Source organism: Colobus angolensis, unplaced genomic scaffold (assembly GCF_000951035.1).
Source record: "Colobus angolensis palliatus isolate OR3802 unplaced genomic scaffold, Cang.pa_1.0 Scaffold9, whole genome shotgun sequence".
Classification (NCBI taxonomy): Eukaryota; Metazoa; Chordata; class Mammalia; order Primates; family Cercopithecidae; genus Colobus; species Colobus angolensis.
In genome coordinates, this window is record NW_012122931.1 from 6999656 (window position 1) to 7013597 (window position 13942).

The 13942-nt window shown below is 52.9% G+C and overlaps 1 protein-coding gene across 9 annotated transcripts in view; it reads left to right on the plus strand.

The window, feature by feature from the left end:
• CIZ1 (CDKN1A interacting zinc finger protein 1) overlaps positions 1-13942 on the plus strand; it is a 41574-nt gene that overhangs the window by 24331 nt on the left and 3301 nt on the right. For 3 of the 9 annotated variants that reach the window (XM_011931293.1, XM_011931289.1, XM_011931292.1), the window contains 10 exons: positions 2920-3013; positions 3209-3317; positions 4329-4671; positions 4828-5023; positions 5252-5373; positions 5974-6171; positions 7258-7382; positions 12533-12620; positions 13119-13232; positions 13437-13583. In XM_011931293.1, the coding sequence (XP_011786683.1) occupies positions 2920-3013; positions 3209-3317; positions 4329-4671; positions 4828-5023; positions 5252-5373; positions 5974-6171; positions 7258-7382; positions 12533-12620; positions 13119-13232; positions 13437-13583 (1536 nt within the window). Of the gene's footprint in view, positions 1-2919; positions 3014-3208; positions 3318-4328; positions 5024-5251; positions 5374-5973; positions 6172-7257; positions 7383-12532; positions 12621-12937; positions 13016-13118; positions 13233-13436; positions 13584-13942 lie in introns of all 9 variants that reach the window. The other 6 variants (XM_011931290.1, XM_011931286.1, XM_011931294.1 and 3 more) reach the window with 4 other exon arrangements.

Consider the following 13942-nt stretch of genomic DNA (forward strand, 5'->3'; position numbering starts at 1 on the left):
GAAACCCCATCCCTACTAAAAACACAAAAATTAGCCGGACATGGTGATGGGTGCCTGTAATCCTGACTACTCAGGAGGCTGAGGCAGAAGAATCGCTTGAACCCAGGAGGCGGAGGTTGCAGCCTGGTGAAGAAGAGTGAAACTCTGTCTCAAAAAATTAATAAACAAAAATAAAAATAAAATTATCGGGGCATGATGGTGCATGCCTGTAATGCCAGGGACTTGGGAAGCTGAGGTGGGAGGTTTGCTTGAGGCCAGGAGTTAGAGGCTGCAGTGAATTACGATCATACTACTATACTCCAGCCTGGGTGACAAAGTGAGACCCTGTCTCAAAAAAAAAAAAAAATTCAGCACTGCTCAGTAGAAATAAAATACAAGCCGTATATGTAACTTAAAATTGTCTGGTAACCACATTATAAAGTAGAAAGAAATGGGCTAAATTAATATTACTAACTTATTTAACCCAATCCCATGTGAAACTATTATTTCGACCTGTCATCAATATAAAAAATGAGGCTTTTTATGTTCCTTTTTTAAAAACTACGAAATCTTCACAATCTGGTGTGTATCTGATACTGACCTCTCAATTCAGCCCGGCCACTCTCAACTGCTCTCCCGAGGCTGTGGGGCGACTGTGTGGGATAGCATGGCTTTGAATGAGTGAACTTCCTTTCTGTTACATTTGTTTTGAAAGGAAACATATCGTAACCTGACATTCTAAAAACTATCTAAGTTAATTGCCATTCACAGAAGTATAAGAAATTGCTGGGTGCAGTGGCTCACGCCTGTAATCCCAACACTTTGGGAGGCTGAAGAGGGCAGATCGTTTGAGGTCAGGAGTTCGAAACCAGCCTGGCCAACATGGTGAAACCCCATCCCTACTAAAAACACAAAAATTAGCCGGGCCCTAGTGGCGGGTGCCTGTAATCCCAGCTACTCAGGAAGGCTGAGGTAGGAGAATTGCTTGAACCTGGAAGAGAGAGGCTGCAGTCAGCCAAGATCATGTACTGCAGCCTGGGCAACAGAGTGAGACTCCGTCTCAAGCAAGCAAACAAACAAACAAACAAAGTATAGGAAATGTAACTGGGGTAGAACAATGCTATAAAATCCTAAGCTATGCCCTGTTGCCGGCTATAGGTTCCAGCCCGCAGCCCCCTGGCAACCTGTGTGTTTGAGAGGTGTTTACCTTTTTCCTGGCGTAAGCAGGAGATCTGCAAAGGGCTCACCTCCTCCCTAGACTGTCCTGTCCCTGAAGGTCCCCGCAGCTCCTCCCTCACACACTGCTCCTGGGTGCATTCCAGGGCAGGGACAACGCCACTTCTGGAGGTGAGGCCTTTTCCTCCAGCGAGCGGCCCCGCCTCCAGCCTTCCAACGGGCCTGTTATCACAGATCTGGTCTAGTGTCTAACCTGTCCTGCCCTCATTTTTTCACGTATGGAAAAACCCAGGCTCAGAGATTGGGGTGGGGGTGGTCCTGAGGCCCACAGCTGTCGAGGTGGACCCAGAGCCCAGGCCTCCTGACTCTCAGGCTGGTGCCTGTGTCGTGCAGGGTGACAGCTGGGTAGCTTCTCAAGGGCAGAGTCCTGATGTGTCCAGATTGCCATTCCCTGCTCAGTGCTCATTCCTTGGGCTTAGCAGGAGGGAGGGAAGGAAGGAGGGAGGGAGGCTGCAGGCTTCTGGTGGCCCCCTGGGGTGCCCTGGAACTGGCCAGAGAGAGCTGTGTGTTTATTTAGCAGACATCTGGAAGTCCCTGCAGGGGACTCCCTGGTGCAGATGATGTATCTGGCTTCGCCCTCCCTGAGGTCTTGGACAGGAATGGGGAGGGTGGTGAGAGATATTAATGCAAATAATGCTCCAACCAATTAATTAAGACTGTGGAGGCCGGGTGCGACGACTCGTGCCTGTAATCCCAGCACTGTGGAAGGCCAAGGCAGGAGGATCACTTGAGCCCAGGAGTTTGAGACCAGCCTGGGAAACACAGTGAGACCCTGGCTCTATGGAAAAAGAAGAAGAAAAAAAAAAGAATACAGAAATGCCACGAAAAGGAAGTGGGTTCTGGACGCATTCTGGAGTCAGGAGGGCCTCCTGCAAGAAGGGCTTCGAAGCTCTAAGTGAAAGCCTGGGCCAAGGGAGATAAGCAGACAGGGCTGGTTGCTGGGGCAGGGAGTGTGCAGAGGCCAGGTTGTGCAGGGAAGGGGAGGGTGTGCAGAGTGTTTTCAGGCTTGGCGTAAGGCATGCACCAGGGCTGCGGGAAGCCATGGGAGGGCTTTAAGCCTGAAAGAAGAGACATGATCAGGTTTGCATTTTAGAAGGACCCCACTGGGCCAGGTGTGGTGGCTCATGCCTGTAATCCCAGCGCTTTGGGAGGCCGAGGCGGGCAGATCATCTGAGGTCAGGAGTTTGAGACCAGCCTGGCCAACATGGTGAATCCCCAGCTCTACTAAAATTACAAAAATTAGCCAGGCGTGGTGGCGGGCACCTGTAATCCCAGCTACTTGGGAGGCTAAGGCAGGAGAATCGCTTGAACCCAGGGGGCGGAGGTTGCAGGATTGTGCTATTGCATTCCAGCCTGGGCCACAAGAGTGCAACTCTGTCTCAAAAAAAAAAAAAAAAAAAGGACCCCACTGGCTACTTCGTGGAAAACTGGGTGGGAAGTCAGGTCAGGAGGTAGCACTGTGGCCAGGAGAAGGCTTCGTGTCCTCCAAACCTGGGTTTATTTAACAGACAACTAGGTAGAGTCCCTTAGACACCATTGCTGGGGCATTTTTACTAAGATCATCCACTCGGCAGCTCTGGGGCCAGGCCCACCAGGGTCCTTGGGGCCTATCATCCCCTGGAGGATGGGGGCAGCTGCCCTTGGGCGAGAGGGTACTGATAGGGGTGGGTATCGGATGTCAACATAGTTTCTGAAAGGAAGCAGGATTCTTCTTCTCAGACAATGCCTGTGGAAGACAAGTCAGACCCCCCAGAGGGGTCTGAGGAAGCCGCAGAGCCCCAGATGGACACACCAGAAGGTGAGGGATGGAGGCTGCTGGCCCTTCAGAGGGACATGGATGGGGCGGGGCCGGTGGGCGGGTCAGCAGCCGATAGAGGCAAGTGTGGGAGGCTGGGGTTCTTGGTGGGAAGGTGGGGAGCCCAGTCCCTATCTCATGGAGGTCAGAGATGCTCTCCCCAACATCTGAGTTCCCTCGCTCATGCCTCCATTCCAGACCAAGATTTACCACCCTGCCCAGAGGACATCGCCAAGGAAAAATGCACTGCAGCACCTGAGCCTGAGCCTTGCGAGGTGTCCGAGCCGCCAGCCAAGAGGTTGAGGAGGTAACTGATGCCGAAAACCTGACCTGGGCCTGGGTGCCCTGTGCTCTCATTCCTGCAAAGGCAGGGGTGGCAGTGGCAGAGGGGGTTCACCCTTCAGTGGAGCTGGAGCAAGGAAAGGGCCTTGGCCTGTGACTTGGAGGAAAGCCATACTTTTTTCCGCATCTGACCTGGGGAAGCTCCCGGCCAGACTCTGCTGTCTTCCTTGGGACTGAGCCACCTGGAGGCCAAGCGGGATGGCTGGGTGGGAGGGGTAAAGATGTTCATCTGGGGCCGTAGCAGGCAGGCCATTTACAGAGCCAGTTGGATACATATCAGCAAATTGTGGGAGGTGAGAACGACCCTCCCCGGTTTATTTAGGTGAAACTGAGGCCTAGACAGCCAAAGAAGTTTGCCCAAATCCCCAGCCTGTAAGTGGTGGAGCCAGCATTAGAAACTGAGTCTTGGGCTGCGTGCAGTAGCTCACACCTGTAATCCCAGCACTTTGGGAGGCTGAGGTGGGCAGATCAACTGCTGTCGAGAATTTGAGACCAGCCTGACCAACATGGAGAAACCCCTTCTCTACTGAAAATACAAAATTAGCCGGGCGTGGTGGTGCATACCTGTAATCCCAGCTACTCAGGAGGCTGAGGCAGGAGAATTGCTTGAACCGAGGAGGCGGAGGTTGCAATAAGCCGAGATTGTGCCATTGCACTCCAGCCTGGGCAACAAGAGCAAAACTCCATCTCAAAAAAAAAACCAAATAAACAACAACAACAACAACAACAACAACAAAAAACAAAAAAGAAACAATCTTGGGCTGGGCATGGTAGCTCACACCTGTAATCCCAGGTTTCACCACGTTGGCTAGGCTGGTCTTGAACTCCTGACCTCAAATGATCCACCTGCCTCAGCCTCCCAAAATGCTGGGATTACAGATGGGAGCCACCATGCTCGGCCTAGTTTTGGCCTTCCTTGGGAGCCCCTGGGGCCTCTTTGAAGACGTGACTGGGATTTTCTTTTGATCCTTCCTAGCTCAGAAGAACCCACAGAGAAGGAACCTCCAGGGCAGCTACAGGCGAAGGCCCAGCCACAGGCCCGGATGACAGTACCGAAACAGACACAGACACCAGACCTGCTGCCTGAGCCCCTGGAAGCCCAAGTGCTGCCACGTTTCCAGCCACGGGTCCTGCAGGTCCAGGCCCAGGTGCAGTCACAGACTCAGCCACGGATACCACCCACAGACACCCAGGTGCAGCCAAAGCTGCAGAAGCAGGCACAAACACAGACCTCTCCTGAGCACTTAGTGCTGCAACAGAAGCAGGTGCAGCCACAGCTGCAGCAGGAGGCAGAGCCACAGAAGCAGATGCAGCCACAGGTACAGCCACAGGCACATTCACAGGCCCCAAGGCAGGTGCAGCTGCAGCAGGAGGCAGAGCTGCAGAAGCGGCTGCAGCCCCAGGCACGTTCACAGCCCCCAAGGCAGGTGCACCTGCAGCTGCAGAAGCAGGCCCAGACACAGACGTATCCACAGGTCCACACACAAGCACAGCCAAGGGTCCAGCCGCAGGAGCAGCCTCCAGCGCAGGTGCCAGTACAGCCACCAGAGCAAACCCATGAGCAACCTCAGACCCAGCCACAGGTGTCGGTGCTGGCTCCAGAGCAAACACCGGTTGTGGTTCATGTCTGCGGGTTGGAGATGCCATCTGATGCAGTAGAAGCTGGTGGAGGTAAGTGAGCACTGGCTTCCAGCTGGTCTGGTGACAGAACAGCTCTGCCCAGACCCTTCATTCCTCCCCTGACTGGGTGCTGCCTGGGACTGATGGCTAGGCCCGGAACCCAGGTCCAGGGTCATCCATGCTGGGGGCCTCAAGGTTCTGGCTGCGGACGGAGAAAGCAGCTCTTGGGCCTGGGGTGGGAGATGCACTCTGGGAAACAGAGCACATCTGTCATTTCAGGCATGGAAAAGACCTTGCCGGAGCCTGTGGGCACCCAAGTCAGCATGGAAGAGATCCAGAAGGAGTCGGCCAGTGGCCTAGATGTGGGAGAATGTGAAAACAGAGCTAGAGAGATGCCAGGGGTGGGTAGAGGCCCTGATGTGGCAGTGTGAGGGCCACAGAGCCCAGCAGGGTGGGATGGCCTCTTTCTGCCCCAGGCCGCCTCAGGGCCTCCTTGTGTTTCCCCCACTGTGAAATGGGATGACTGCCCTCTGCCTAGGATGGGTGGACAGACCAGGCTGGGCTTGACAGTGGTCCGCATGGGACCTTCTTGCTGTTGTGCTGTCTTCACATCCCTCCCTTCCAGCCTGCCCATCCCCAAGCAAGAGCCCCGGTCTTGCATGGGTAATGTTGCCCTCATGGAGAGAGCACAGAGTGGAAGCCTCTCTGTGGGGTTTGGGTCCCAGCTCTGCATAACTGGGCAAACCCTTTCCCTTCTATGAGTCTGTTTCCCCATCTGTCATACAAGGGGTGGGACGGGTGGTACTCTAGGCCGACCTGGGTACGCATCCTGACTGCAGTGCTTTCTAGCTGTGTAAGCTGGGGTGGTCACCTAACAGCTCACAGCCTGTTTCCCTATCATCAGGAAGATCTAATGAGACAATGTTGGTAGATGTCGAATGCTGGGCTGGCCCACTGTAAGTACACAGTTGGTAGAAGCTCAGTTTCTACTCCCCATGCAGGTATGGGGCGCTGGGGGCTCCCTGAAGGTCACCATTCTGCAAAGCAGTGACAGCCGGGCCTTTAGCACTGTACCCCTGACACCTGTGCCCCGCCCCAGTGACTCCGCCTCCTCCACCCCTGCAGCTACCAGCACTCCCTCAAAGCAGGCCCTCCAGTTCTTCTGCTACATCTGCAAGGCCAGCTGCTCCAGCCAGCAGGTACAGGAGATAAGGGTGGGGACGGGTGGGGCCTGCGTGGAATGCGCAGCCTGGCCTTCCAAGGCTGTCTCAGGCTGCACTGGGCCCTGCCTCCAGCAGCCATGCATTTGCTTGGGAAACATTTCCTGACCAGCCAAGAAGGCAGGTTTTGGTGGTTTTGTTTTTTTGTTTTTTGTTTCAAGACAGGGTCTTACTCTGTCTCCCAGGTTGGAATGCAGTGGCATCATCTCAGCTCACTGCAGTCTCTACCTCTTGGGCTCAAGCAGGTTTTTAGAGTCACGCAGACCTGGTTCATATCGGCTCTGAGTAGCTGGGGGACCTTGGAAAGCAAGTCCACCCCGTGCCTTTTTCCTCTCGCATCAGACAAAGGAAGGTTTAGGGTCGGGCACGGTGGCTCACGCCTGTAATCCCAGCACTTTGGAAGGCCGAGGTGGGTGGATCACGAGGTCAGGAGTTTGAGACCGGCCTGACCAACATGGTGAAACCCCATCTCTACTAAAAATATGTGGTGGCGTGCATCTGTAATCCTAGCTACTCAGGAGGCTAAGGCAGGAGAATCCAGGAGGCAGAGGTTGCAGTGAGCCGAGATCATGCCATTGTACTCCAGCCTGGGTGACAGAGCGAGACTCTGTTTCAAAAAAAGAAAGAAGGAAACGTTTAGAATCTACCTCACTGGGTGGTTCTGGGGAGTCACCAATGTGACGTTGGAGTCCTGAGCGCAGGCCTGGCCCAAAGTGAGTGTAGCAGTAATCATGATCGCATTGTACTTGTATTATTACTACTCTTGTGCTGTGAGCTGTGTTACTCTGTGCCTCACCTGGCAGAGCCTTGGAGACCTGGATGCTAACCAGGCTGCTGCTTGTCTTTGAGGCACTCACACATTCTCTGGGAGGGGCAGAAGCTTGGGCTGGCATGTGCCCTGTGTCTCAGTTTATCGTGCCTGCTGCAGCCTACACAAGAGAGAAATGTGTGGTGAGAGAAATGGGCTCACAGTGATGAGGTTGGGGTCTGCCTCCCCAGGCCCCAGCCTTGCCCACTGTTCCGGGCTCACACCCCAGGCCCATCCCTCACTCCCTCCTGCTGCAGGAGTTCCAGGACCACATGTCGGAGCCTCAGCACCAGCAGCGGCTAGGGGAGATCCAGCACATGAGCCAAGCCTGCCTCCTGTCCCTGCTGCCCGTGCCCCGGGATGTCCTGGAGACAGAGGATGAGTGAGTGGGGGATCGTGGAAGCTCTGCGTTGGGGGTAGGCGGTCTCGTCAGCCAGGGCCTGAATCTAGCATCTGCAGGGTCTACCTTTGGATTAAGCATTGCCTCCGCCAGCCAGGCCTCCTCACACTGTTAACTGTGTGACCTTGAACCTCAGTTTTCCCTGCCTGTAACATGGCTTGGTGAGGAATATAGTGCAGGAATTCATGACAGTCTCTTAAGGTTCCCTCTAGACAGGAACAGTGTGACCATCCCTCTGGGAGAGGACAGGTTGTGGCACAGACCCCTGCCCCCTGCAGCACGTATGCTGACCCCTCTGTGGGGTGACAAGGCTGAGGATCAGGTTCTTTTGTGGTTGGAGGTTAGGGCTTCCCTGTGTCTCGCCCTTTCATTGTCATGGGGGCCTGTTTAATCAGAAACTTCAGCCCTCCTGGGGTCTGGAACTAGACTGGGGCAGGAAGGCCTGGCGGGCAGCCGGAGGTGCTTTCAGGACTCTATGGGCAGTTGTAAAGGTGTGCAAGGGCTGGGATGTGTCATCTCAGCAGCAGGACCATGTTAGCTGGGGCCACAGCTGGGACACAGGCTCTGTCTCATGAGACAGCTGCTTCTCAGCTCCAGATCTCTTAGTTTTAAGAAGAATCCAGAAATCCAGGTTTGTATGTGAAATCTCCCAATTTCAGAATGTTAACAGCTAGTTCAGAATTGAAACAAAACAAACCCTATGGAGGGCAAATCAAATACTTTCATAGGCTGGACGGTCCCTTGAGTCAGTGGTCACGGGCTCTGTCCTGATTTTATAGAGGTCACAATTTGAAGCTTCCAGGTGGGGCTGAGGGGACAGGAAGGGCTCTTGGTGACCTCCGCTTGCCTGCAGCTTGCGTCTCTGTTAGCTGTTTCTCACGTTGAGAAGAGTTTCCTACTTGGGTGAAATAATCATAAACACAGGAGAATGATGACTCACCAAGACGTTCTTTGCTATTAGTATCATGGTAAAAAAAAAAAAAGCTAACGGGAAATGATCTAAAATACTCGAAAGTAGGGGATTGGTTAGATGGTGAAAAAGCCTGTCCAGCTCATGGAACAATGAACATATAGGATAACTGGGGAATTTATAATAATGTGGAAAGGTGATGCAACGTCAAAGTAAAACAGGATTCAAAATTGCATCTGCAGAATGAGTTGTTTGTATAAAAATAGATCTTGTGACACAGAAGAAAACTAAAAAGACATACTTAGCACAAGCTGTTAACAAACTTCAGGTGTCGGGGGTTTATCAAACCCTCTCCCAATGATATCTCTCCATGAAGTCTTCTCTTTTTTTTTTTTTTTTTGAGACGGAGTCTCGCTCTGTCGCCCAGGCTGGGGTGCAGTGGCCGGATCTCAGCTCACTGCAAGCTCCACCTCCCAGGTTCACGCCATTCTCCTGCCTCAGCCTCCCGAGTAGCTGGGACTACAGGCGCCCGCCACCTCGCCCGGCTAGTTTTTTGTATTTTTTAGTAGAGACGGGGTTTCACCGTGTTAGCCAGGATGGTCTCGATCTCCTGACCTCCTGATCCGCCCATCTCGGCCTCCCAAAGTGCTGGGATGACAGGCTTGAGCCACCGCGCCCGGCCAAAGTCTTCTCTTGAATCCTACTCCGAGGTGGGAAACTATGTAGTGTGTAAAGGAAAAGTCAGATGAGGCCGGGCGCGGTGGCTCAAGCCTGTAATCCCAGCACTTTGGGAGGCCGAGGTGGGCGGATCACCTGAGGTCGGGAGTTCGAGACCAGCCTGACCAACATGGTGAAACCTCGTCTCTACTAAAAATACAGAGTTAGCAGCCGGGCATGGTGGTGCATGCCTGTGATCCCAGCTACTTGGGAGGCTGAGGCAGAATTGCTTGAACCCGGGGGCGGAGGTTGCAGTGAGCTGAGATCACACCACTGCACTCCAGCCTGGGTGACAGAGTAAGATTCCATCTCAAAAACAACAACAAAAATGTAAAAAGTCCCTCCAGTCCCTACCTACGACCACCTCACCTTAGTCCCCAACACAAAGACATCAATACTGTCCTCTTGCATCATTGGGGGTTCTTTGTGGCTGTAAGTGAAAAAAATTCTAATTTCTGTAAGACAGAAATCAGCTTGAGCAAAAAGGAGCAACATTTCTGGCTTAGGTAAGTGGGAAGGCAAGATATACAGCTGGACCCACGGGATACCATTTCTTAGAGAGGCTCCATCTCTTACTACAGTGGGCACCAGGTACCCACAGCCCCAGCCTCCCTGCACAGTCACCTCCAAGGAAGGGCCGTCGCCTGTGTCTGCAGTAGCAGAACAGTTTCTAGGGGAAATGCTGGTTAATCTGGTTGTGGTCACGTGCACGTTTCTGAAGCAATCCCCTGGCCACGGATGGGGCGTTCTGACTGGCTAGGCCTAGGCAGGCCAGCTCTACCCAAATCACATGGAAATACATTTCCCCATGGAAGGCAGGGGGGTGTTCCCAGGAATGGGGCTGAAGGCTGGATCCCAATACCCTAACTGGGGGGGTGCCTGTCTCCTTCCTCCTCAAAGCCCACAGGGCAGGTGCTGTGAAATAAGCCCTTGCCTACCTTAGCCATTTCTTTTCTTTTTTTTTTTTTTCTTGAGATAGTCACACTGTGTCACCCAAGCTAGAGCGTAGTGGCATGATCATGGCTCACTGCAACCTCCGCTTCCGGGTTCAAGCAGTTCTCGCGCCTCAGCCTCCCAAGTAGCTGGGATTACAGGCGTGCCACCATGCCTGGCTAATTTTTGTATTTTTAGTAGAGATAGGGTTTCACCACGTTGCCTCAGGCTGGTCTCGAACTGCTGGCCTCATGTGATCCCCCAATCTTGGCCTTTTTTTTTTTTTTTTGAGACGGAGTCTTGCTCTGTTGCTCAGGCTGGAGTGCAGTGGTGCAATCTCGGCTCACTGCAAACTCCGCCTCCGGGGTTCACACCATTCTCCTGCCTCAGCCTCCCGAGTAGCTGGGACTACAGGCGCCCGCCACCACACCTGGCTAATTTTTTGTATTTTTAGTAGAGATGGGGTTTCTCCATGTTAGCCAGGATGATCTTGATCTCCTGACCTCGTGATCCGCCTGCCTTGGCCTCCCAAAGTGCTGGGATTACAGGCGTGAGCCACCGCGCCCAGCCAGGGTTTTACATATATTTGGCTTTTCTTTTTTCTTTTTTGAGACAGTGTCTCACTCTGTCACGCAGGCTGGAGTGTAGTGGCGTGATCACAGCTCAGTGCAGCCTCAAAACTCCTGAGCTCAAAGAACCCTCCTCCCAAAGCTGGGATTACAGGCGTGAACCAGCGGTATGCCCAGCCTTGGTTTAGCAAGCTGCCTACATAAAGGATACACTCTGGCCAGTGATAGCACAGCCCTTGTCATTGACATTTGTTTGTGTTTTAATTTTCTTTTCTTTTTTTTTTTTTTTTTTGAGACGGAGTCTCTCTCTGTCATGCAGGCTGGAGTGCAGTGGCGTGATCTCGGCTCATTGCAAGCTCCGCCTCCCGGGTTCACGCCATTCTCCTGCCTCAGCCTCCTAAGTAGCTGGGACTACAGGCGCCCGCCACCTCGCCCGGCTAATTTTTTTTGTATTTTTAGTAGAGACAGGGTTTTACCGTGTTAGCCAGGATGGTCTCGATCTTCTGACCTCGTGATCCACCCACCTCTGCCTCCCAAAGTGCTGGGATTACAGGCGTGAGCCATCATGCCTGGCCTTGGTCAGACTGGTCTTGATTTCTTGACCTTGTGATGTGCCTGCCTTGGCCTCCCAAAGTGCTGGGATTACAGGCATGAGCCACTGCACCCAACCCTATTTTATTTTTTGAGACCAGGTCTCTGTCACCCAGGCTGGAGGGCAATGATGTGATCTTGGCTCACTAAAACCTTAACCTCCTGGGCTCAAGTAATTCTCACACCTCAACTTTCCAGGTAACTAGGACTAGAGGTGCACACCATCATGCCTCATTTTATTTTATATAGAGACAAGATCTCACTATGTTGCCTAGGCTGGTCTTGGACTTCTGGGCTCAAGCGATCCTCCTGCCTCAGCCTCCCAAAGTGCTGGGATTATAGGCATGAGCCACTGTGCCTGGCCCGCTTTTTATTTATTTATTATTTATTTTGGAAACAGTGTCTTGTGTTGCCCCAGCTAGATTGCAGTGGCACAGTCATGGTTCACCGCAGCCTTGACCTCCTGGGCTCAAGCAATCCTCCCACCTCAGCTTCTGAGGAGCTAGGACTATAGGCATGTGCCACCACACTCAGCTAATGTTTTTTATGTTTCATAGAGATGGGGTCTTGCTATGTTGCTCAGGTTGGTCTCAAACTCCTGGGTGCCAGCAGTCCTCCTGCCTTGAGGACTGGGATTACAGGTGTGAGCCCTTGTGCCTGGCCTCCCTTTTTTAAAGTGTATGGTTTTTATTTTTATGCCTGACTCTCTGGTAGTTCAGCTAGGATTCGTTTTCAAGTAAGGTGGAAGGTGGAAGCAGAAGGCTTTTCTTCTCCAAGTAGACAACAAATTGTTCTGACATAACTTGTTGTATAATCTGTGCTTTTCAATACCAATTTATCAGAAGCTGAATTCTTTCTTTTTTGAGATGGGGGTCTCACTCTGTCACCCAGGTTGGAGTGCAGTGGCACTCTCTTAGTTCACTGCAACTTCTGCCTCCCAGGCTCAAGCAATTGTCCCACCCCAGCCTCCTGAGTATCTGGGACGACAGGTGCATGAGCCACCATGCCTGGCTAATTTTTTGTATTTTTGCTAGAGAAGGGGTTTCGCCATGTTGCCCAGGCTGGCGAAGCTGAATTCTTACCAATATTTGAACCTGGTTAGGCCTTTCCATTCTTTGCTATTGATACACTGTCAGGATGTACATCACACTACACAGTTTTATCTATTGTAGCTTGTGGTTTTCATTTTAAAGGTTGGCATCCCCAGTGCTTCATTCCCCTTCCCCCTAAAGTTTCCTGGGTTATTTCTGCTTAAGTGCTCATCCAGATGAACCTCAGAACCATTGTGTTAAGCTTCCCTAAGAGATCCTGTGGGAATTGCTATTGGAATGGCATTACACTTATGGAGCACTCTCGGACAGCTGCTGTCTTTCTGGCTTCACATTGTGCTTGATTTGACTGTTGTCATTCAGGGAGCCTCCACCAAGGCGCTGGTGTAACACCTGCCAGCTCTACTACGTGGGGGACCTGATCCAACACCGCAGGACACAGGACCACAAGGTAGGAGGGCCTGCACGCTGCAGAGGCACCCACACTGCCGTCTCCAGGCGGAGGCCAGGCAACACAGAACCCCAGTAAGAAAGTAAATGTTCCTCTTTGCCCCTGCACCCGCATAACCCACAATGCAGTTCTGGATGAGTCAGTCTTGTTTCTTCTTCGGGCTTCAGGTTCCCCATCTGTCCCGTGTAGGCCAGGTACCATCTCACCCTGCCGTTCAGCCACGGGGCTCACGGGTTATTTGGGCAGCTGCCCTCTCTCTCGTCTTCTCTCTGTGTCTGTCCTGTCTCTGTGTTGCCATCTGCCATGGCATCTCTCAGCCACCCACACCACGAAGAGATGTGTTTGCCCACGTTCCAGTGCAGGGGTGGAGCACAGCCCAGCTTCTTACAGATATGGTGGGCCTGCCCAGGGGAGGTGAGCTCTTGCCGGGCCCTGCCTGGGTGCTAGTCAGGGGGCTTGCACCTGGGGACACTGCTTGGTCGGCCTGCCTTTTTCCAGATCGCCAAACAATCCTTGCGACCTTTCTGCACCATTTGCAACCGCTACTTCAAAACCCCTCGCAAGTTTGTGGAGCACGTGAAGTCCCAGGGGCATAAGGACAAAGCCAAGGAGGTAACCCGAGCTCCCTCAGAGGACATGGGCCCAGAGAGGTACAGAGCCTTGGCCAAGGCCACACAGCAAGTTGAGGTTTTTCCCAACCCAAACTCACAGCAGGTCTGGAGGGATTGAGACTGTCAGGGTAGGGGTGGGGTGGGTAGGGCATGGCCCCTTGGCTGTTCAGAGCTAACCTGAGCCCCTTGCCTACTCCCTGGGCAGCTAAAGTCGCTTGAGAAGGAGATTGCTGGCCAAGATGAGGACCACTTCATTACCGTGGACGCTGTGGGTTGCTTTGAGGGTGATGAAGAGGAAGAGGATGATGAGGATGAAGAAGAGATCGAGGTTGAGGAGGAACTCTGCAAGCAGGTGCTCGGGGGAGGGTGTGGGAGGCGGGCTCGGTGCTGGATTCCCAGCCCAGAACAGACCTCATCCCACCTCCCGGAGGCCAGACACTGGGCTGGCATCTGTGGGCACTAATGCATGCCACAACTGATTATTACTGTCAACTGCCTTCTGCATGACTATGTAATTATGCATGATGACTAGAGAATGGCAGTTAAAATATGCAAAGCCTGACTGAAATTTGGACGTGTGTGGAGGAAGGGGAAGGGAACAGCATCAGTAAAGGCACCGAGGTGGGAAACTATGTAGTGTGTAAAGGAAAAGTCAGATGAGGCCGGGCGCGGTGGCTCAAGCCTGTAATCCCAGCACTTTGGGAGGCCGAG